General features: G+C 40.0%; 1 protein-coding gene across 2 annotated transcripts; it reads right to left on the bottom strand.

Annotated features, from left to right (window-relative positions):
• Nucleotides 1-5153: 5153 nt before the first annotated feature.
• LOC119795562 (14-3-3 protein epsilon) lies at nt 5154-20921 on the bottom strand. Of its 2 annotated transcripts, XM_038303625.1 has the most exons (7): nt 20681-20921; nt 11809-12008; nt 10177-10283; nt 9834-10040; nt 9421-9557; nt 9149-9199; nt 5154-6184 (listed from the first exon to the last, which is right to left on the bottom strand). In XM_038303625.1, the coding sequence occupies exons 1-6, from the start codon at nt 20742-20744 to the stop codon at nt 9195-9197; spliced, it is 720 nt and encodes a 239-aa protein (XP_038159553.1). In that variant the 5' UTR covers nt 20745-20921; the 3' UTR covers nt 5154-6184; nt 9149-9194. The 2 variants fall into 2 exon arrangements, with proteins under 2 accessions (XP_038159553.1, XP_038159552.1); XM_038303624.1 differs by lacking the exon at nt 9149-9199 and having other exon boundaries at nt 20681-20920.
• Between the last annotated feature and the right edge of the window lie 2345 nt (nt 20922-23266).

The following is a 23266-nucleotide window of genomic DNA, read 5'->3' as shown; positions in this document are numbered from 1 at the left end:
TCTGCCTCACAGATTAAAACTGATAGTTGGTTCCACAGGAGAGGAGCCTGATAACTAAAAGATCTGCCTCCAATTCTATTTTTAGAAATTCTAGGAACCACTAGTAAACCTGCAGATTGAGAGCGAAGTGCTCTGTTAGGAACATAAGGAACAATCAGATCTCTGATATAAGATGGAGCTTGGCCATTTAAGGCTTTATATGTGGGAAGGAGGATTTTAAATTCTATTCTGGATTTAACAGGAAGCTAATGAAGAGAAGCCAGGATAGGAGAGATATGATCTCTCTTTCTTAATTTCCATCAGAACTCTGGCTGCAGCATTTTGGATCAGCTGAAGGCTTTTAACTACAGTTTGTGGACTTCCTGATAGTAAAGAATTACAATAGTCCAGCTTTGAAGTAACAAATGCATGGACTAGTTTCTCAGCAAAAACTCTGGATTATTATGTTTTGCAATATTCTGGAGATGAAAGTAAAAGCTTCTAGAAACCCCTCTGGTGCAGAATTTTAATGACAAGTCCTGATCAAACATAAAGGCAAGGATTTTTATTTTGAGATCAATTTAATCCCATTCAAATGAAATGACTAATCAGCTTATTTTTAAAAGACTGGTCTAAAGACTTTAACTTCTGTTTTGTCTGCATTCCGAAGCAGAAAGTTAAATAGTCATCCAGGTTTTTATGTCCTTGAATATGCCTGTAATCTATGTAATGGTTTAGCTTCATCTGGATTTATAGACAGATATAGCTGGGTATCATCAGCATAACAGTGGAAACGAATCCCAAGCTGTCTAATAATTCTACCTATTGGGAGCATATATATAGTGAAGAAAATGGGCCTTAGCACTGATCTATACTCCACAGGTAACCCTGGAGCATGTGGGAAAATCAACTTCAATCTGTTAAATAAGATTTAAACCAGCATAGTGGAGTTCTCTTAATTCCTACAAAATGTTTAAGCCTTTCTAAAAGTGCATTATGATCAGTGTGCAGTCACTGTGATTTTCAAAAAATGATCCACACTGCAGCCACTAGGTGGAGGGAAAGTGCTTCCCAGACCAATGATCTGTGTAGGCAAAGCATCAAGCAGCTCATTGGTTGCATGAGCAGAATTAAGTTAGGACAAGTTCCAGTTTTAACACCAAGAAATAGACAACTGCCTCCATGACGCCTTATGAGAATTCTCTGTGAAACTCAGCATCTTATTGACATAAACATTTCTATCTCTCTCCAAGCAAGTAGCCGGACAGTTGATTAAACCCAGGTTAAAAACAGATTTCCATAGTTGGTTAAAACTGTTTGGATAATCTTGGCATAAAGGAACTTGAGTGGCATGTTTGAACACACTGATTTTAACTAGAAAAGTTAACTTTAAATTAATCAAGTTGTGAGCTGAATTTATTATAAACTGGGCCAATTTCGCTCTCAGAAATATTTTGGAAACCTGCAAATAAAGAATGCAAAAGATCTCATATTTAAAAAAATGTAAAGATTTGAATAGGAGCATTTTTTCCTCTCTTCAACAGGAATGTTTAAGACCTAAGCTGAATCTTCATAACATTAGTCTTCTATCACAGTACATGATAGACCAGACAACAGTACGTGAAACAGTCCCAAGGCATTGTGCCTTTGTGTACTGTGACATGAACTCTGGAGAGTTATCCAAACCCCAAAGATCAGCCTTCCCTTTATCAGTCCTTAAAATGTTGCATTTCTTTAGCTCATGTTTTTCATCAGTGGGACATTGTGTGAGCCTCTTGTCGACACACTGTTTATACCTCCACAGTCATCTCTAATTGCATAACTTATATTACTACTTGACCATCTCTGATGATCCTCCTGGAGCTGACTGGTGGCTGGGTCTTCCGGCATCATTTGGAACAACGGTTTAATTTTAATTCTCATCTTTCTGATACCAATTTCTTTTCAGGGCACCATTTAAGTAGAGCATATGCACCTTTTTTGAAAGTTTTCTCCACTACAGTCAAACTTTTGATCAAAACGAGCAGTTCTACTCAACATGTGAACATCCACTGTACTTAGATTCTTTACAAAAGTAAAAATGTGTTCATATCCCTTGTCAATTGGATTTGATATTGTTGTTCAATTCAATTCAATTCAGTTTATTTATATAGCGCCAAATTCACAACACATGTCATCTCAAGGCACTTTACAGTTCAACCAGATCAAATTGATACAAAGTTTTCTATCTAAGGAAAACCAGTTGATTGCATTGACTCATTGACTCAAATACAATCCCCCACACTAAGCATGCTTGTAGCGACAGTGGAGAGGAAAAACTCCCTTTTAACAGGAAGAAACCTCCAGCAGAACCAGGCTCAGTGTGAGCGGCCATCTGCCGAGGCCGACTGGGGTTCAAGGAGACAGAAGCAGAGATACAAAAAGCAGCTGTAAAAGGCGGCCCCGTCCAGGAAACACACAGCCAGGCAGACGAGCTCCAAGGCAGCTCCCATGCCAGAGGACGAAGAAAGCACATCCACTCAGTCACGGTCAGAGAAACAGGACCACACTGGAAAACAGGCCGATCTCCAACATCTATAAACAAGGGTGTTGATAGAAGCAGCACAGCTGATGTTTCTTTCCAGGATGACGTCACAGCCAAACAGGAACAGACGAGGCAAAGCTACTCTGAGGAAAAGCAGAGAGAGCAGAAGGTTAGAGATTGAACTAACAGATTCTGCAGAATAGGAGAACAGAGAGAGAATGAAGCAGAATGATGAAATGGGGGTCCCTATGTCCTCCAAAAGTCTAAGCCTATAGCAGCATAACTATAGAGATAGCTCAGGATAACCTGAGCCACTCTAACTATAAGCTTTATCAAAAAGGAAAGTTTTAAGCCTAGCCTTAAAAGTAGACAGGGTGTCTGCCTCACGGACTAAAACTGGTAGTTGGTTCCACAGGAGAGGAGCCTGATAACTAAAAGATCTGCCTCCCATTCTACTTTTAGAAATTCTAGGAACCACTAGTAAACCTGCAGATTGAGAGCGAAGTGCTCTGTTAGGAACATAAGGAACAATCAGATCTCTGATATAAGATGGAGCTTGGCCATTTAAGGCTTTATATGTGAGAAGGAGGATTTTAAATTCTATTCTTGATTTAACAGGAAGCCAATGAAGAGAAGCCAGGATAGGCGAGATATGATCTCTCTTTTTAATTTTCATTAGAACTCTGGCTGCAGCATTTTGGATCAGCTGAAGGCTTTTAACTACAGTTTGTGGACTTCCTGATAGTAAAGAATTACAATAGTCCAGCCTTGAAGTAACAAATGCATGGACTAGTTTCTCAGCATCACCCCTGGACAGGATATTTCTAATTTTTGCAATGTTCCTCAGATGAAAGAAGGAAATTCTAGAAACCTCCTTGATATGGGACCTAAATGACAGGTCCTGATCAAAAACAACACCAAGATTTTTTACTTTATTATCTGAAATCAGTTTAATCCCATCCAAATGAAGTGACTGGCTAATCAGTTTCTTTTTCAGAGACTCTGGTCCAAAGACTATAACTTCTGTTTTGTCTGCATTCAGAAGCAGAAAGTTAAGAGTCATCCAGGTTTTTATGTCTTCAAGACATGCCTGTAATCTATGTAATGGGTTAGCTTCATCTGGATTTATAGACAGATATAGCTGGGTATCATCAGCATAACAGTGGAAATTAATCCCATGCTGTCTAATAATTCTACCAATTGGGAGCATGTATAAAGTAAAGAGAATTGGTCCTAGCACTGATCCCTGTGGTACTCCACAGGTAACCTTTGAGCGTGTTGAAGATCTATCATTAACATGAACAAACTGAATTCGATCAGATAGATAAGATTTAAACCAGTCTAGTGCTGTTCCTTTAATTCCAACAAAATATTCAAGTCTTTCTAAAAGAATATTATGGTCAACTGTATCAAATGCAGCACTAAGATCCAACAGGACGAGCACAGATACAAGTCCATTATATGAGGCCATGAGAATATCATTAGTGACTTTCACCAGAGCTGTTTCAGTGCTATGATGAGCTCTAAAGCCAGACTGAAACTCTTCAAAAAGTTCATTATGGTGGAAGTGATCGCAAACTTGTTTGGCAACTACTTTCTCAAGAATTTTGGATAAGAAAGGAAGATTGGATATAGGTCTATAATTGACCAAGTCATCTGGGTCAAGAGACGGTTTCTTAAGCAGAGGTTTAATTACAGCAACCTTAAAAGCTTTAGGTACATATCCCTGTAACAGAGATAGATTAATCACATCTAAAATGGAGGAGGAGATCAAAGGGGATACCTCCTTAAATAACCTGGTTGGAACTGGATCTAACATACAAGTTGAAGGCTTAGATGAAGACAATAATTTTGCTAATTCAGAGAGTTCAACTGGATCAAAGCAGTCTAAACCCAGTTCAGATTCCATGACTACCTCAGGTACAATCGCGGATAGAGGAGTGCTTATGATCTTATTTTTAATAAGATCAATCTTATTTATAAAGAATCCCATAAAGTCATTGCTGCTAAGAGCAGGTGGAATGGACGGTTCAACAGAGCTATGGCTCTGGGTGAGTTTGGCAACTGTATTAAAAAGAAATCTAGGATTATTCTTATTCTCCTCTATTAATGAGGAGAAGTATGCTGCTCTTGCTTTACAAAGGGTCCTCTTATACAGCAGTAAACCATTTTTCCAGACTAGGAAGGACTCTCGCAGGCCTGTGGAGCGATATTTTCTCTCCAGTTTCCTAGCATTTTGCTTCAAAGTACGCAGCTCTGCATTAAACCAAGGAGCAAGCTTTCTATTTTTAACGGTTTTCATTTTCAAAGGAGCTGCGTTGTCTAAGGCAATACGCAGAGAACTAGCAACCCCATCAACAAAATCATCAACCTGTGAAGGGGAATAAGCTAAACTTTTGCACTCTGTTCTAAGCTATTGTAGCTCTTGGCCTTTAATAACTTAATCCTCCACTAAATGTACCACTTTCTGTAGAATTAATCTAGGATATAAACTATTAAAATACTCTCATATAACGAAGGATAACTCTTTACATTCAGAGCAATACAAGTCAATTCTTAAATCTTAACAAGGACGCCACCGCCCTCTAGTGGTAGGTTTTTAAAGTACAGAGAATGTGGAAGGAAAGGACACCATGATCTCACACAGCTCTGCTTGAAGTTTTCAGTTTGAAGTTTAATGTTATTCCATGCTGTGTTTCAGAAAGAATACAGATGGTACTTATGGCTCCGGTGAGAATATCCAGTAGTACAAATCAGATTCACGTTACACATACCCAACAGAAGGAGGAGAAGAAATGAGAGGAAATGATGACATGAAGAAACCTGAAAGACTCAGGGATGACGGGGGGATAAATGCCCCCATTTTCCCAAACTGTTTCTAATGCAAACTGCAGTAATCAAAGAGTGCTGGGCGGTCTTCTCTCACACATTTTCTATGTTAAAAAGCCATTACCTAAATAAGTAACTTTAGCAAAAGCACTATAGTCTCACAGCACAACTCTTGCTCCAAGGCAGGACAAGATGACAGAGATGATTTAATGGGGACATTCTGATGTTCGTCTCTAAAAGAGACACCAATATGTAAGAGGAGCAGATTTATAGGGCACTTTGTTAAAACTGAAAGCTGCTTTTCATCTTCCACCATTGCTGTACTCACTAATTATGGGGACTGAAGCATTTCAAACTGACAGCATGGAAACGATGCACATCTTGAACACACATACACAGGACAAAAACAAAACAAAAAAAACAACCGAGTTTCATCTTTAAATAAACCCTTGCATATGTATGTTACAAATACAGGCAAGCAGACTTGGCAACAGATGATGCAGCAAAGTAAAGCGAAATAAAAACAGTGGCAGAGGACTGCAACTTTCAACGGTTTGGTGCTTGAAGGAGGAGTAAGAGAAAAGGTAAAACCCCGGGGGAGTGGATATGAGGGCCTGAGTGGACCCTTGGGAGACAGGGAGCTGGCGTACATGTAAGAAGGGTGAGAAAGGCAGGTAGAAGTGAGGCGAAAGGTAGAGGAAGATAGTGGGCTGAACCCCGCTGGAAACTGTGGCATGGGACAGGAGCTAGTGCTGGGACGAGAAAAATAGGAGGAAGGTTTGTCTTGAGTTGTTCAGTCTCACTGGGCTTCTTCCTCCGCATCTTGCTGCGCTTCTTTTTTCTGTTCTTCACCTGAAATGAGGAACAAACAGAGCGATTAATAATGTTGCTGCAATCTGAGCACATTATGATTTTTTGTTGACAAGTGATCAAGAACCAGAGCCATATCCATACAGAATGCATCACGCTGCAGGATTAAATCAATAAAGTAATAAAAAAACAAAATGTTTTCTTGTTTATTAGAATAATCTTAGAGCATCATGATGACAGCTTTAAAGCCAGCAGTCTGTGCAGGATCACATGAAAGCCAGCAGCAGAAATTTAAAAATAACTTTAGAAGTCAAGTCTGCAGCAAAACTGAATTTTTTTTTCACAAAAAAAAAAGCAAACTATAATTAGAATGGTGTTAGCCTGGCATACAGTCACCTGTTATATTAGCATTACACAGCATATGCCAACATAGCACAATATAGACAACGTTTTAGCATTCTAACATAGCACCTGATGTGCTAACATCCACAGGCCATGCTAACATAGGATTTCATATCTGAAAACATGGCCAACCAAAAGCATAACATAGCATATCCTAACAACACAACACTTACATCACACATTTAGAGCCATAATATAGGTCACCATAAGCTAATAGGCATACAAAATGCTAGCTAATTATATGATAAATATAGCCATAGTAAAGCTCAATAGACACGCCATATACCAATATTCTAGCAAAGCAACAGCATAGCATTCTGACATGGGAGAGAATACGCAAACATACCAAAGGTTTGCTAACATAGTGTAGCAGCATATCATGTGCTAACAACAACATACCAAAGGTTTGCTAACATAGTGTAGCAGCATATCATGTGCTAACAACAACATACCAAAGGTTTGCTAACATAGTGTAGCAGCATATCATGTGCTAACAACAACATACCAAAGGTTTGCTAACATAGTGTAGCAGCATATCATGTGCTAACAACAACATACCAAAGGTTTGCTAACATAGTGTAGCAGCATAGCATGTGCTATCAACATACCAAAGGTTTGCTAACATAGTGTAGCAACATAGCATGTGCTAACAACAACATACCAAAGGTTTGCTAACATAGTATAGCAGCATAGCATTTGCTAACAAAAACATACCAAAGGTTTGCTAGCATTGTGTAGCGTTACAGCCATTATATAGCATAGCATAGCATATGCTAAAAGACATGACATGTAAAAATCTGGAATGGTATATGTTAATTTAGTTTTTAAAAATTCTTCTTTAATCCTAAAGGGGAATTTAAATCTTCTGAGTGTCGTTGTAGACGCTGATAGCTATGGGAAGGAAGGATCTCCTGTAGTGGATTTGGAGAGGCCTCTGACTGAAGACCCTCTGTTGTTGCTTAAAGGTCTTCTAAAGAGGATATGCAGGGTTCTCCAGAATTTTCTTTATTTTAAGACAGAACATCTGCTTATATTAAATATTTAAAGCAGTTGTTGGAAACTTATCCATTTGTTTTAAACTAAACTAGTGACTTTCAAAGTGTCAGATTGGCCAATCAAAAGAGAAAAATATATTTCTAACACTATTTTACGATGTACCTTATAGTAGTGTCATATTAAAAAACAACCAAGGAAATGAAACAGAACAAAGAGGCTCTTCCTCCGTCCAAGTAATAAATGACTATCCTACCGTGGTTGATAGGTCACTGAAACGCGTTTTCCCTTTTGCAAAGACTGAAATGTGAGAGCCTAGCCTTTCTTGATTTCTCCAAATAGTTTGTTTGCTGGATTGCAAAATGGTCCCCAGCCAGAAGCCAAAAAACTTTCCCCATCCTAAACTACATACTCCAACTATCTCAAGCCATTTCAAATAAATCATAAGGGACCAGAACCTACCAATGACTTTGTTGTTTATAGATGTAGACCTCAATCTAAGCTAATAGATAAATAGGATGGAAGGTTTAATTAAACTTCTAAAAGCTTTCAAGCAATAGCTGTTCTATAACAATCATCTTGGCTCCATCGGACTGTTTAAATAACAAAAAAAAAACAAAAAAAAAAAAACAACACAAGCTAGTTATCCTTTTATTACCAGATGAAGTATCATGTATGACGAGAAGTATTTTAAATTCATTATCAGGGTTGGCATTAGAATAAAATCAAAACAAACCATCCGCCACAGCCATCACTGCAGACCGTCAGAGTCAATAGAAGAAGATATATAAATACATGGGTGCTCTAACTAATGTCAACATGCACTATGGTGTTGGCGACCATAGAAATACACACAATTTCTGCATTATTTTCTGCTTCAGGATGAAGATTCTTGATTGAAGTCAAGCTGTTGCAAACAGAGTGGTGCGACCACAGCTGACAGTGTGTCACCATGCAGAGGGGGAAGGTGTGTGTGTGTGTGTGTGTGTGGGGGGGGGGGGGGGGGGGGTGGTAGATTTAGTAAGGAGGTAAAATGCATTGTGAAACAGAGCAAGTGGTTGCTGCGGAGACAGTACAACTACCAGTGTAATGAAGATCTTTTATAGAGGCTTGGATAACAAAGGGCTGGAATCCATCATGGTTTAAACAAAAGCTTTTAAAAGGTGCTGGTTAGAACCTCCGACTGGGTGGAGGAGAAAAAAAAGAGTTTATGGGACCTCCATGGGATATTCCCCAAATCAGAAATAGAAAAGAAATCTCAAATTAATGAGCCTTTTTAACTAAAGATAGATAAGGATTTACAAAGAAAGGCCAAAGATGTGCCGCTTGGCAATACATTATAATGTCAAATGAGAAATAATCAGTTCAATATAAGAGTAAGGATGAGAAACAAAACAATAACGTATATTTTAGCCTTCATAGTCGAGCGTAACTAGTCCTACAGTTTTCATGACAATTTCCCACACTGCCATGACGTCATCCATGGTATCCTGGAGGTAGAGTGGCAGGGAGGCATCACAGGATTGGATGCTGTGAGGAAGGTGCTGGCAGAGCCGTTAGGGTGGTTAGTGACAGATATGGAGCAGCCCAAAGAAAGGAGGGATGACTTACTAAATACACGGTTATAACGGAGAAGAGGGACAGAAGAAGAAGGTCCTTAATCTGATGAGGGTGAGATGAGAGTTAGAGGAGACAGACTGAAAAACGGGAAGGAGAATTCAAGTTTCTGGCTAAACTTTTTATGGTTACAGTCAGAGAATTTAGAAACGATGCGGCGAGAACAAGATGGTAGCGACCACTCAGATGTAGTTGGAATAAAAGAGGCTGAACTGATGGTAGATGTGCAGCAGAACGGGGTCTTATCACAAAATAGGGTGTCTCACCTTCTCCTTGAACGTCTGAGGTCCATAGTGTCAAGTTGTCACGTAGCAGCTGCATGATAAGTGTTGAGTCTTTATAGCTTTCCTCACTCAGAGTGTCCAGTTCTGCAATAGCGTTGTCAAATGCTTCCTTCGCCAACCTGCCAAAGTCAGGGCGAAACAAAGGAGATAGATGGAAATAGAGCAAAGTAATGCAGCAGAAATGATTACATTAAGAGAAAAATGGATCAAAGATGCTAATTTTAGTCATGGACAGAATAATACCCACATACCTCTAACTCTGAAGATTATTTTTCTTAGACATCAAATAGAGACAAAAGACATCCCCCCCCTCATGAGGATCGTCTACAATTTAAATCACCTCTTTCTTCTTTCATGTTAACCTTAAACTCCAGCTAACCCCTGTGGAGCTGTACCTGCATGCCCGGTCTGGCGAGTTGAGGATTTCATAATAGAAAACTGAGAAGTTAAGGGCCAGACCCAGACGAATGGGGTGCGTCGGAGGGAGTTCGATCATGGCGATGTCGCTTGCAGCTTTGTAAGCTACCAAACTGTTCTCTGCCGCCTCCTTCCTGTCGTTGCCTGTGGCAAATTCTGCCAGGTACCTGTGGTAATCTCCCTTCCTAGACAGGAAGAGTATAAACACATGCTGAGTGGGAGACTTGGAGAAATCAGGAGACTGAATCTAACTGAGGAAACTTTCATTCAAAATAAAGTTAAATTAAAGTTAGTGTTAATATGCATTCCCTGGATCCGTACATTTTGTAGTAGAAAACCTTGGATTCTCCTGTGGTTGCGGCTAAGATGAGGTGTTTGTCCAGAACGTCCAGAATGTCGTTGCAGATCGACTTCAGCTCTTTCTCTACCTGCGGGTAGAAACAAAAACACAATCACTGCAGTCCGTTGTTAAGGTTACCGATGAGAGCTCAGCTCTGTAGAGGAGGAGTGTGAATCTGTCATCCCTGAAGGTTCCCATGAAGATTCTTCTTTAGAGCTGGTCTTTAACCCACAGTAACAGACTTTAAATCTTCCCTCCCTCAGTCTGCAGCTGGAGTCAGGTCTCTTCAAGCTATGTAAAGTCAGTAAAGTCGGCTAATTTTGGGGGATTCTTCAGGACGATGTTGCATTTTCTTCCTCCACTAACATCACTTAAATTATAAAATGAAAAAAATGCTATTTAAGTTTCAGTGTAAACAAAGAGGAACATTAACATTAGATAGCAAATGGAGGGAGTGGAGACACATGCACTTCATGTGAAGTTAAGGCATGGCTGCTGAATGCAATATATCATATGTATCATCCGATTTAAGGTAAATCTAAATGTTTAAAGTCGTAGTGAAGCGGCGTTCCAACCGCTGCATTTCCGAATTCTCCTGAGTGGTGCAAGACTTTACACGACTGAATAAAGTGAAATTGGTCGTTTATCAAGGGGACGGGATTGTTGGGACGAAAGGTTCGCAAGCAAGTTGGGTTGTGGCCGGTGTCTCGGAAGCATCTTGCTAACCAGTTAGCAACTTAGTGCTAGTAGGCTCCCAATGGGAAATTCCATTGGGACCAAGTAGCACTAAATTGGTGACTTAGAAACGACACTGTCAAGGAACGCTATGGACAGCGGAAACATGCACGAGGAGGAGAGTTTAGTGTCGGAGGTCGTGGATGAGTCTCCTCCGTCATCCATTTTTTATTTAGAGGAGGAAAGCGGGGACGAAGATGTTGTGGAAGAGGACGCCAGGGCGGCAGAAGCTTGGTTTGGTGTAGAAGGCTTCCAGCCGTACATGTTTGAGCCCTTGCCTCGCAACGCTGCCAGTTACGTTAGCTCTACGCCTGCTGAAGACACAGACGTCCATCCCCGTGAACACTGGGACGGAACTCAATGGGAAAGGAAAGGATTCTTTTTCTTATTCCAACTGTTGCGTATATTAGTATATGTATCAAGATGCGATTACCAAAAAAAATGTGATTGACAGATGGTTGTTGATATATATGATTAGCCGAATTTAGGTGTAAAAGCTGAAGTATAACTAACCGGCCTCCATAAGATAATGAAAAAACCAAACAGGATGAATAATTTGACATTTAAATATGATTTCCCTACAACTTTAAGACTTGATTTAACTCTAGTAAATCTTAAACACTTTAGCTCTGTTTAGGAACAGACAAAGCAAAACGTTTTTATTTATGGGGGAGTTATTGGCAATACATGCAATGCTGTTGGAATCTGTGGTTTCATCAGTCCAAGAATGATGATCTAAGGTCAGATCAAGTCTAGCACTATTAACTAAAACCAACCAACTCTTATAAGGTTTGTTTTTAAATTGCATATTCAGTTCTAGCCGAGGTCCTAGGAATACCTCTGAACTTTGAAGATTAAAGAAAAAGACCCAGACGAACCGTTTTCCTGTATTCCCGGATCATCTTTAGTTTGTCCTCGCCCCCTTTGTTCTCCTCCTTCTGCTCCAGGCTGCTGATGATCCTCCATGACGCTCTCCTGGCTCCAATCACATTCTTATACGCTACAGAGAGCAGGTTCCTCTCCTCCACGGTCAGCTCCACATCCATGCTGGCCACCTTCTTCATCGACTCCACCATTTCTGAGAGAACAGGGGAACAAAGACCAACAGGAACCATTTTAAAGCTTGTTTAAAGCCTGAAGAGTAAAGCTTTTCTAGTTTTAAGCTTTAAACATTCCAAACAAAGCCTTTCACCAATTCTTCTTCTACAACTCAAATATAGATCTAATAAAACCTAATGATACACAACATTTTATCCCCTATTCATCAGACAATACAATCTGGGACCTTTCCAGACATCAGTGGAAAATACTGACAATCCACTGGACTTTGTTTCCAAGTTTGAAGACGTTTTGTTTCCCATCCAGGAAGCTTTTTCAATTCAAAATGTCAGAAATAGCAATGAGTTTGAGGCTTTATATTTTTATACTTGATGCTTTATCTTTTATATTTAGGACCCCCAATTATATAATTTTTTATAAAATTGTGTTATATCAAACTGGTCCTATAGTCACTCTATTAAAGACGGAGTAATGTAACGAAAGGAACTTCTCCTTGGGATTATTAAAGTATTTCTGATTGTGATTCCTGGTTGATGGTTCAGGTGTTGTGAATGAAACGGTGCCCATGCAGCTTGAAAGAGCTCCTGTGTGTCACTGAATGTGTGCATTGATGACTGAAAGACATCTTCTTCCTCCATTTACCCGTTTACTACAGTGTGTGGAATTCATGTTAATGTATTTTTTAAAGACATTTCAATTAGTAGAAAAAAAATTGCAGGAGGGAATACAAAAAAATAAATAAATCAACTAATCTCATCAACCAAAACTTTCGAAACCCCTACACAGAACCTCTGTGGACCCCCTAGGAGTTGCGGACCCCCTGTAGAAGACCTCCACTTTATATAGTAGCCGAACAAAGCCTTGTTTTGGCTTAGAAAACATGCAAATTGAACCGGAGGAATGGGTCCACCCCTTAAGAATGGGGTTCGTTCCAGTTCTTTGTTAGCCTGCATTACCCCATACCTGGTTCAGAGACATAGACTGGTATCAGGGTATTGCAGGCTAACAAAGAACTGGAACGAACCCCATTCTTAAGGGTTGGACCCATTCGTCCGGTTCAATTTGCATGTTTTCTAAGCCAAAACAAGGCTTTGTTTTTGGTCAACTCTTTAATGCCTCGAACTCAACACTGTTTCTTACATTTTGAATTGAAAAAGCTTCCTCAGTGGGAAGTGAAACATCTTAAAACTTGGAAAACAAAGTCCAGTGGATTGTTTTATAACTTGTTTGGAATGACTATGACCTGGATGACTGAGACTCTTCACCAGCTTAATGAATAAAAGTATAGAGATATTGAAATATTACTGACAACGTTTCCTTAGAGGGGCATATGGTATTTTTTTGACCATGTGACAGTGATGGTGATGCAGCAAGGGATTGTGGGTTAATAGTTGAAGAAGAGTGTGGTCCTTTTTCATGGATCAAAAATGGAAGGAAAATGTACAAAAACGCAAATATTGGTTATCCGTCATATTAGAAATATCAATGCGGGATAATATTGCCCTATTTTTTCATATCAGGCATTCCTGCTCTTTAGCGAGCCTTTGCACTCTCAAACAAACCTGCTACAACACTAATGAGAAGACAGGTAGGTGACCTGGAGTCAAGTGCTTTGCCCAAAGACACTTAAATATGTAACATGAGGAAGCTGGATTAAAACCAGAGCTGAAACAATTCATCGGATTTATTGTGATTAATTGATTATTAAAATAATTGTCAACTAATTCAGCAATCAATGAACCGTAACTGGAGTATAGAGCTTCTAAAAGGTGCCTTTAGCTAAGAGAGCAACCCACTAAGAGCAGTAACTATACCATAATTGTGAAGAAATGTAAAAATATTTGCATTTAAGACAGAAAAAAATACCTTTTCTCCGTCAAAGGACTAATGTCTCAGCATGATCTGGAATAGGGCTGCAACAACGAATCGATAAAATCGACAAAAATCGACTTTTAAAAGCGTTGGCAACGAATTTCATCATCGATTAGTTGTGTCGCGCGATTATTGCGTCATCCGCCGCGCCGTCATCACTGCCTCTTGACTGAAAGAGGAAGAAAAAAAAAATATGGCAGAGCGAGTCAGCGCCGCAGGTGCAGTGTTGCCAACTCAGCGACTTTTCAGACCCCTCCAGCGACTATTTTTCAAAAAAGCGACTAGCGACAAATCTGGCGACTTTTTTCGGTGTCACTGGCGGCTTTTGGAGACTCTTACGTGAAAGCATGTATCGTTCCTACTCTGCCGTGGGGCGCCTCCCCCACCCCAACCGCGTTTTCCCGCAGGAGTCCCTCTCAGCGCTGCAGTCAGAGCCTCAGCGTCCAGACTGCAAATGAAGCGCGCATGCACCGGGATTGACGGCGCAAATTGATCACAATAATTAAAATAGCCTGCGCTTTGTAAAGCGAAAAAAGTCGTAACATGCAACTTTTTTCAAAAGAAATTAACATGGCACGGAACCACCATGTTTGTTTGGTTTTAAAGTGGGGAAACGTTACGTTAGTTTCTCAGGTAGCTCCTCTGATGCTTTCCTTACCTTGTTAGTAGGTTACAGACAGTGATAAGGTTGGCTACTTATTTTACTTTTAATTTCATTTGAATTAGCTTAAGCAGCGTTTACATTTACTTTATAAATAAATTAACTTGCAAATTATGAGGGCAAGGCTTTTAAAGTTTAAATCTTCTGGCAAAGATAAAGTAAAGAAGATCCTGCAATTTATGGAAGTAAAGCAGAATAAAATCCAGCAAGATCAGTAATATGTCAATTAATTATCTGCCACATTCCCATGTAAATATCTGTCTTTGGAGGATGTGTTTTTTTACCACCCCTAGTTCTCTCATTTTTATTCCAAATACAATTTATAATATGAATCACAGGGCTATTTTTATCTCTATGGTTCAGTATTTTCTCAAGTAGCAACTTTAACTGCTATACTTTCCTGTCTTAAAAGGCAGAACTCTTCTAGTCTAAAAAAAACTCATTTGTTGAAATGGGGGGGCCTATTGTTTGAACCCCTTAGGGGCTTTTAAAAACAAGAATGTCTTTTTTTGCGCTTTATGAAACAAAGTACCCTATATTTTGTGGATGTACAGCTACATTTCTCATGTAAGTTTTAACACAAACATTTATTTTTCATATTGAACCAGGACAGTTAATGAGCAACCTGTACTTGTGTGCTTGTTTGTTCTGTCTAAAATGTTTATTTTGGAATAAAGAGGTTAATATAAAAAATATTTTTTGTCCGATTCATCGATTAATCAAAAAAATAATCGTCCGATTCATCGATTTTTAAAATAATCGTTAGTTGCAGCCCTAATCTGGAAAAATTCCATGAGAAATTCCATGAGAATTGATTACTGCAAAGATGTTTTCCCAGGTCTGCCTAAAAAGTGGATCAGACAACTGCAGCTGATCCAGAACGCTGCTGCCCGTGTCCTCACTAAGACTAAGAAAGTAGAGCACATCACCCCAGTTCTAAAGTCCTTACACTGGCTCCCTGTATCTCAGAGAATAGACTTTAAAATACTTCTGTTAGTCTATAAATCTCTGAATGGCTTAGCACCTAAATACATCACAGACTTGCTATCAGTGTATCAACCCTCCAGACCACTCAGGTCTTCTGGCTCCAGCCTGCTCTGCATACCTAGAACCAGAACTAAACATGGAGAAGCAGCTATTAGTTCCTATGCTCCACTTATCTGGAACAAACTTCCAGAAAACTGTAAAAGTGCGGAAAGCCTGAGTTCCTTTAAATCAAGACTAAAAACACATTTGTTTAGGATTGCTTTCGACTGTTCTAGTTAAACTGTTCAACTGAAACATCATTGGTTCAACTTTTTTTTTTCTTTAGTCCAACTGTTTTTAATATTCTTTTTTGTTTCTGCATTTTTTAGTTTATTTTATTTTTAATTTTTTTTCCTACTTGCTTTGATTCTGTTTTATTTTCCTGTATTTTAATCATGTAAAGAACTTTGCATTGTCTTTGTACTGAATTGTGCTATACAGATAAATTTGCCTTGCCAATATTCTCCATCATGAACTTCACAAGGAAATGTTTTAGTTTCACCTGGTTTAATTCTGTATAAAATCTTCTTTAAGGAACCTTTTGCCATCCAATATTTGATCAATAAATCAAAAAATAATGGACAGATTCATCATTATCAAAATAATCATTAGTAGCCTTAATTCAAACAGACATCTAAGCAACTAATTCTGACAATTTGTCTTTTTTAGAGAAAATATGACATTTCTAGACAGTGTAGTAGTCCTGCAACCTAATTCTCCTTTACTAGGCTCTCCAAATCAATACTGAGGAAATAAGTCTCTGGAAACACTCTTCCCCGTCTGCCACAAACACACAAGTGCGCGACCTTTATTTAGGTTAGGTTAGAATCTGTCCGGTACCATCCAGGTGACATCCAACGCCACCAACCCGGTAATGATGAAACCAGATCCACAGTAGAGCCTGTAAAGCTTCCACCACTTGTCCTTCACCTCTAAAAATCACACTATGAACAATCAGCTCCACTCTAACGTCATCCAGGGATGGAAAACACAGAGTTGAGCCAAACACTTAGGAAAGGGGTCGGCAACAAGCGGCTCTTTAGCACCCCCTCTCTGCGGCTCCCTGGAGCTTTTTTAAAAATGTATGAAAAGCAATTTTTTTTTTTTTTTTGTATGGTGTGCAGGAGGTCAAACAAAAATCAATCATGTTTTCCAATGCTGTAAACATTTGTATAATAAATACATTTAAACAATAATTTGCATCATTGCCATAGAGATCAGTGTTCATAACTTGCAACCAGCGTGTATATTAAAGCCCATGTAGTCCTTTTCTATAGAGGGATAATACATAATGCCATACAAGGCATAAAAAATTATTTTTACATTTTTGCAGCTCCAGAAAGATTCATTTTTTTTTTTTTGGTCTAATATGGCTCTTTGAGCACTTTGGGTTGCCGGCCCCTGACTTAGGACAACAATTAAAGTTTTGATCCAACATCTAAACACAGAAACAGTATGCTGATGAAGGTTCTCAGTCATCCAGGTCATAGTCATTCCGTAAAAATTCAAAAAAATATCCACTGGACTTGGTTTTCAAGATTTGAAGACGTTTCGCCACCTCTCCAAGAAGCTTTCTCAATTCAAATGTCTGGATCCGCAGTGAGTTTGAGTCTTATATAGACAACGCCTTGTATCGCTTGGAAACATGCAATAGAAACCGATGAATGGGTCGTTAGTTCCATCGTTAGCCTGTAATATCTGAAACTGTCTATGATTCTAGGGGTCGGTCGTTAAAGGGGGGATTGTCATTAAGGGGGGGATTGTCTCCTGTAATACCTGAAACCTGTCTATGATTGTTAAGGGTTGGTCGTTAAGGAGGTATTGTTCACCGGCTGGAGCGGGTAAGTCCCTCATTCCTCTGTGATGGGGTGGGGGGTTTGGTGGTATCTGGAAGGGATCATGTCTATGATTGAATTGTATGTTTTTGGAAGCTGGAATCTCAGTCCACCACCTCTGTTTAAAGTTGTTTTTTCTCTCTTAACATAGATGGCTTCCTTACCAAACCAAACCCTTAAACAGAGGCTAGTGCATCCGAAAGATAAAACCCCCAGACCAAATATGAGCGGAGTGGTATATGCTGTTCAGTGCAGTGATGAATGCTCTGATCTTTATATTGGAGAAACCAAACAACCTCTCCACAGACGCATGGCCCAACACAGAAGAGCGGCCACCTCTGGACAAGACTCTGCAGTACACCTACACCTTGTGGACAAAGGACATTCTTTTGAGGACCAGAATGTCCATATTCTGGATAAAGAAAATAGGTGGTTTGAGAGGGGCGTGAAGGAAGCCATCTATGTTAAGAGAGAAAAACCAACTTTAAACAGAGGTGGTGGACTGAGATTCCAGCTTCCAAAAACATACAATTCAATCATAGACATGATCCCTTCCAGATATCACCAAACCCCCCCACCCCATCACAGAGGAACAAGGGACTTACCCGCTCCAGCCGGTGAACAATACCTCCTTAACGACCAACCCTTAACAATCATAGACAGGTTTCAGGTATTACAGGAGACAATCCCCCCCTTAATGACAATCCCCCCCTTTAACGACCGACCCCTAGAATCATAGACAGTTTCAGATATTACAGGCTAACGATGGAACTAACGACCCATTCATCGGTTTCTATTGCATGTTTCCAAGCGATACAAGGCGTTGTCTATATAAGACTCAAACTCACTGCGGATCCAGACATTTGAATTGAGAAAGCTTCCTGGAGAGGTGGCGAAACGTCTTCAAATCTTGAAAACCAAGTCCAGTGGATATTTTTTTAATTTTTACGGAACAGAAACAGTATGTTCTGAACCAAGGATGCTCCAGTTGGGTCAAAGACTGTTGATCCTCACCCAAAACAAACTGATCTAATGGCAAAAACTTTAAATTTTAATCCCTGCCTACAATCAACAGCGGCAGCTGCACTGAAATATGTGGAAAATGCAAACCTGCTGGATTCTTGTTGTGGGAAAAAGTCACTTAATGCATTCTTTGGGCTGTGAGAACCCCACTGAAGGGTGAGCAGATTATTACCGCTATCAGTGCTTTTAACCATCCCAAGAACAGGAGGCAGACAGCAAGAGGAGGGGAAAAAAAATAGCGGTCTTAAACGTTCCAGCCATCTCCTGGGTGGACATGGTCTGGACGTTTTCCCTCTCAGCCTGCCCGTTCGATATCTGAAGATCAGCAGCTGAGTCAGAGCAGCGTGGAGGAGTTTCTGCTGAGCTGTGGTCATCTGGAACACGGCAGGAAAATACTGGAACAATTCAACAAGGCCTAAAACCTGTTCCTAAGATTATCTATCATTAATTACTTCTTTATTTTCATTTGCTTTTGAAAGGTAAACCCATCTTCACTGCCAGTTTTATGAGACAACTGATCAGTCTGTCAACTTTAAATTATGTGCAAAAAAATAACCTTTCATGCAATAATTTAATCAAACAAAGGTAAATTAAATGTTCCTTATCACAGGAGTTCCAGTGATGAACTGTCAAATTAAAAGCTACATCGTTAATTTTGATCAGCTTTTCTTTTTTCCAGCTTTTTAAAAATTGTCATTACTCTGTTAAGAGTACAAAGCAAAGAAATGAACTTTGCATTTAACCCATCCCATTGGGGAGCAGTGTGGGGTTAAGGGTCTTGCTCAGGGACCTCCGACTGTAGGAGTGGTGACCTAGCGGGTTAGGGAATTGTGCTTGGAACTATGAGTTCAAGCCCCACTCCCACGGACTGCAACTCTGGGCCCCAGTGCAAGACCTTTAACCCGTACACTGCTCCCCAGGCGCCGCACAATGGCAGCCCACTGTGCCCAAGGGGATGGGTTAAATGCAGAGAGTTCATTTCATTTCTCTGAACTTTTGACAGTGTAATGACAATAAAAGCTGAAAAAAATAAAAATAAAACTCAGAACCTTTGGATTCCAAGTGCAATCCCCTTACCGCTAGACCACACTCCCATAACAAGGATAAAATTCAAATAATCTGTATCACCCTCCTCGGCTACCATCCATTATGGTGGCGCTCCTTGCAGACCGATATCAGCCTGCAGAGCCTTCTGGATGCATCCTAGTGGAAAAGTTTCCATCAGATTCTACTAGAATAAGACCTGAGGGGAAATCTTAGAAAATTATTTGTGGGATTTTGCGTCCTATCCAGTCAGAGAATGTCCTGGGATCTAAAGGAATGAGTTGAGGAGTGGTGCAGGAAAAAGAGGGATGCCTGTTTTTCCTCCTGATGAATGGATGAATGCTTCAGACAATGGGACAGGGAGGAAGATCTGATAGTAAACATGTCATTTTTTTCATACTCATTTAATCTGAAAAAAAACCCACTCCAATAGACAAAAACTTTGCTTTCAAATAATGGCAGCAGTGCGGTACAAAAACAGAGACTGTTATGGGCCAGAAATCTGGACAGAAGAGCTTTTTAAACACTGTAGGCACTTTAATTTAGACCCCATAGATCATATGAAAGGTATTTAATTTACTTTAAGGTAAAATTGCTTGATTAGGGACACGACTTTTTTTTTATTGCTTACAAAATTAAGTGGTCTTAATTTTCTACCTGCAGTACAGAGAGAATTTACTCTTGAATTAAAGGACTAGTCTTGATTTTTGTGTTTTAGTTGAGTCAGCTTCGGAGGAATTAAGCGTTGCTTGCTGCAGTGACGTAGACAGTTACTTTATTTTATATCTTAACATTATTTTCTAGGGAGTTATTATCTGAAAAGTGTGTAAATGGGTTTATTAGACCTGGAGATGGAATCTCAGGACTGAGAATGGGCTAACCACCTAGTTAGCATTAGCTAACTAGCGTTATGTTAGCTTAGCCCCGCGGCTTTAACATAAAACGTTCGCCGGTTAGAGAAGCACCGATAGAGGGACGCTTTCGGCAAACAGTCCCTACTTTCTGTTGGGACTGGAACCGGTTAGTATCCGCTAAAGATGTTGGTTTACTAGGCAGGGAAACCCTCCGCCATTTTGTGCCCCCTCAGCCAACAGATCCATGTGAACGGTGTACCTGCGGCTCCAAGCCCCCCTGCGCTGCGCATGGAGACAGGCAGGCGGCGGCCGCAGCAATCCGAAGTGACCGTTATTAGTAACGATGTGTCCCCCCCCCCCCCCCCCCCAGCCTTACCGTCGTATCTCTCCGCCTGTTCGGCCAGCTTCGCCTGGTACACCAAGTTGTCCCGGTCCGTCATGGTGCTCAGGTAGCGGGGAGGGTTTGCTTTAGCGTCCCGGTGGAAAACAGGGGGTGGGGTGGGGGGATTATCGGGCTGCTTGCAGCGTCCTGCTGGTGGATCAGCTACAGCTCTGTCGCTCCGCTGAGCCGAAGAGCAGCCGGTGAGCAGAGGCGTGAAGATGGCGTCGCTGCTTCATCCGGGAAATCCACGCAGCGGTATCATCCACGCCTCCCACGAAGCTAAAAAAAAAAATCCACCAGAATCAAGAGATATCCCCAAAATATTGATTCATACGCACAAAAAATATTTCAAAAATATATTTAGTCGCTTTTATTTAACAAGATGGAAGCCCGGAATTTCTGTTATGCGTTTGTTTTTAGGGAGAATTAAATCCCTTATGGATGCTGAGCAATTGGAATGATTTCTGCATGTACTCTATTATTTATTTATTTTTATTCATCTTATAACAACCGGGTAACATCTCAAATGCATACAAACCTCTTTTCCCAACTTTGTTCATGTATGATCTTTGTCAAACAGACTGCACTGCAAAAAAGTTCTTAAATGAGCAAAAATTTCTTAAAATAAGTTATTAAATAGTGATGCACCAATGCCATGTTTTGGCCCCGATACCGATAACCGATACCTGGCTGTGCAGTATTGGCCAATACTGATACCACCTGTTTGAAATTGATGTGTATATATGATAGGGTGACCAGATCTATTTTTTATTTTAGTGGGGTTTTTTATGGAGGGGGTCTGCTGGGTCGCTGACTGGACCGGACTGGGCATTCAAAACGAGCCGGGGGACAGAGTAACTGAACACGACCCGGTGACAAAGGACTAAAATGGAATAAAAATGAGTGTCCCTCATTAGGCTAATGTAGTAAAACAATTTCACAAAGAATTTTGAGTCAGTCGGTCACATGACCTGGAAGCTATTGAAGAAATATCACATTTTTTTTTATTACAAAAATCTTTAAAAATGATCAAAGGGCTTGAAGAAAAGTCCAAACTTATGTTTTTAAAAATATCTTAAAAATTAAAAATAGCTTCAAATTGCATAACAGCGATTGTGCCTTTTATATGTTATCTTTTGGCATTATTTTATATTAGTTTCGTCTTAGCTGGTCATAAGATACAGAATTTATTGATCTTTGTTTCTCAAGGGTGCTTGGTTCAAAGATTTGTTGACGGTCCCTAACAGATGCTCCCTGCATGTGGGAGCTGCTGAGAGACGCTTGCCGACATCGGAGTCCCTCAGTCGGATCAACCGTTTGCTAGATCCCGCTGACTCTGCGGAGCTTGAATATCAAATACCCAACTTCAAACCAACTTCACCGCGGTGCTGACGGCTCGGTTCTGCTGCACTGTAGTCGACCAAAATCCCGGATGGTTTGAAATTCCCACCAGACATTTTTTTAGGTATGAAAAGTAGGACATGTCCGGGAAAAAGAGGACGTCTGGTCACCCTATTATATGAAGAACTGTATACTACTTGGATGTAAAATAATTGCCATCATGGCTTTGTCAAGTTGTTGTCTACCTTTGTGAAGCAGGAAAAAGACTAAAACAAAGTGAATCCAGTAGAACTTTTTATTGCCTACCTGGAATGCGTGACAATAGTTGACTATTAATCTTTTGGCTCTCAAAATGACATCCGTGCCCTTTTTGTTGGTACTGGCCGATACCAATACCACCATTTTGGAGCTGGATCGGGTCCCGCCCGATACTGGTATTGGCATCAGTGCACCACTATTATTTACCCTTAATTTCAGATTATCTACCAATGGAATAAGCATTTTACCCTTCAAATAAGATAATATGCACTTGAAATAAGACCATGCAGCTGTGTTTCCTTATTTTAAATGTAAATTGTGTTGTTCCATTTGCAAAGTGTCTCACTTACCTGCTTAATTCTTATTTTAAGATACATTGACTTAGATATACATTTTATGCATTGTGGATTACCTTCAAGCACTAAGGAGCAGCAAAATTCAGCATTTCACTGGATCAAATCCCCTGCTACACCCCACTCTCAGGCTTTTTAAACATCAGAGCAAAAGAAAAGGGTTGGTTGAAATCGTCACATGCGGTAAAATATCTCAGATTTAAAACCATTTGCAGCAAGATCTCATGCATATTATTATTTACCTAGAAAGTTTACCATAGTTTTCAATCCTAACCTATGCATTTCAAGATCAGCTGATGGCAGCGCTGCATGTAACTTTCTTCATGATACATCTCTGATGTTTTCGGTTGCAGATTTCAAGATTAAAAATCTTCAGACTCTTAAAAAAATCAAATCCTAATTGTTGTCTCTGCTCATCTTCAGTGGAGAAAACTGGATCACTGAGGAGATTGTCATGGGAAATATAGAAGGTTGTTTCAAGTCTTTAGACTGGGGTAAAATGTCCCAGCTGTATGAAGAGGACATTTATCCCAAATTAATTAAACCTCTGTAGGAGAGATGCTTCCCAAATAAACTGAATCGACTTGAGGGAGCTTAACAAGGAGATTCAACTAGAAACAACGTATAA

The sequence above is a fragment of the Cyprinodon tularosa genome, unplaced genomic scaffold (assembly GCF_016077235.1).
Source record: "Cyprinodon tularosa strain WSP-4 unplaced genomic scaffold, ASM1607723v1 ctg514, whole genome shotgun sequence".
In the NCBI taxonomy this organism is placed as follows: domain Eukaryota; kingdom Metazoa; phylum Chordata; class Actinopteri; order Cyprinodontiformes; family Cyprinodontidae; genus Cyprinodon; species Cyprinodon tularosa.
The sequence above is the reverse complement of the archived record's forward strand: the minus strand, read 5'-3'. Positions and strand labels throughout refer to the sequence as shown.

Coding starts and splice junctions, on each gene's coding strand:
- LOC119795562 (XM_038303624.1), bottom strand. CDS start 20,744: ATGACGGACCGGGACAACTTGGTGTACCAGGCGAAGCTGGCCGAACAG. Junction 12,009..20,680: donor ACAGGCGGAGAGATACGACG/GTAAGGCTGGGG, acceptor CTGTTCTCTCAG/AAATGGTGGAGTCGATGAAG. Junction 10,041..10,176: donor AAGGTTTTCTACTACAAAAT/GTACGGATCCAG, acceptor CTTCCTGTCTAG/GAAGGGAGATTACCACAGGT.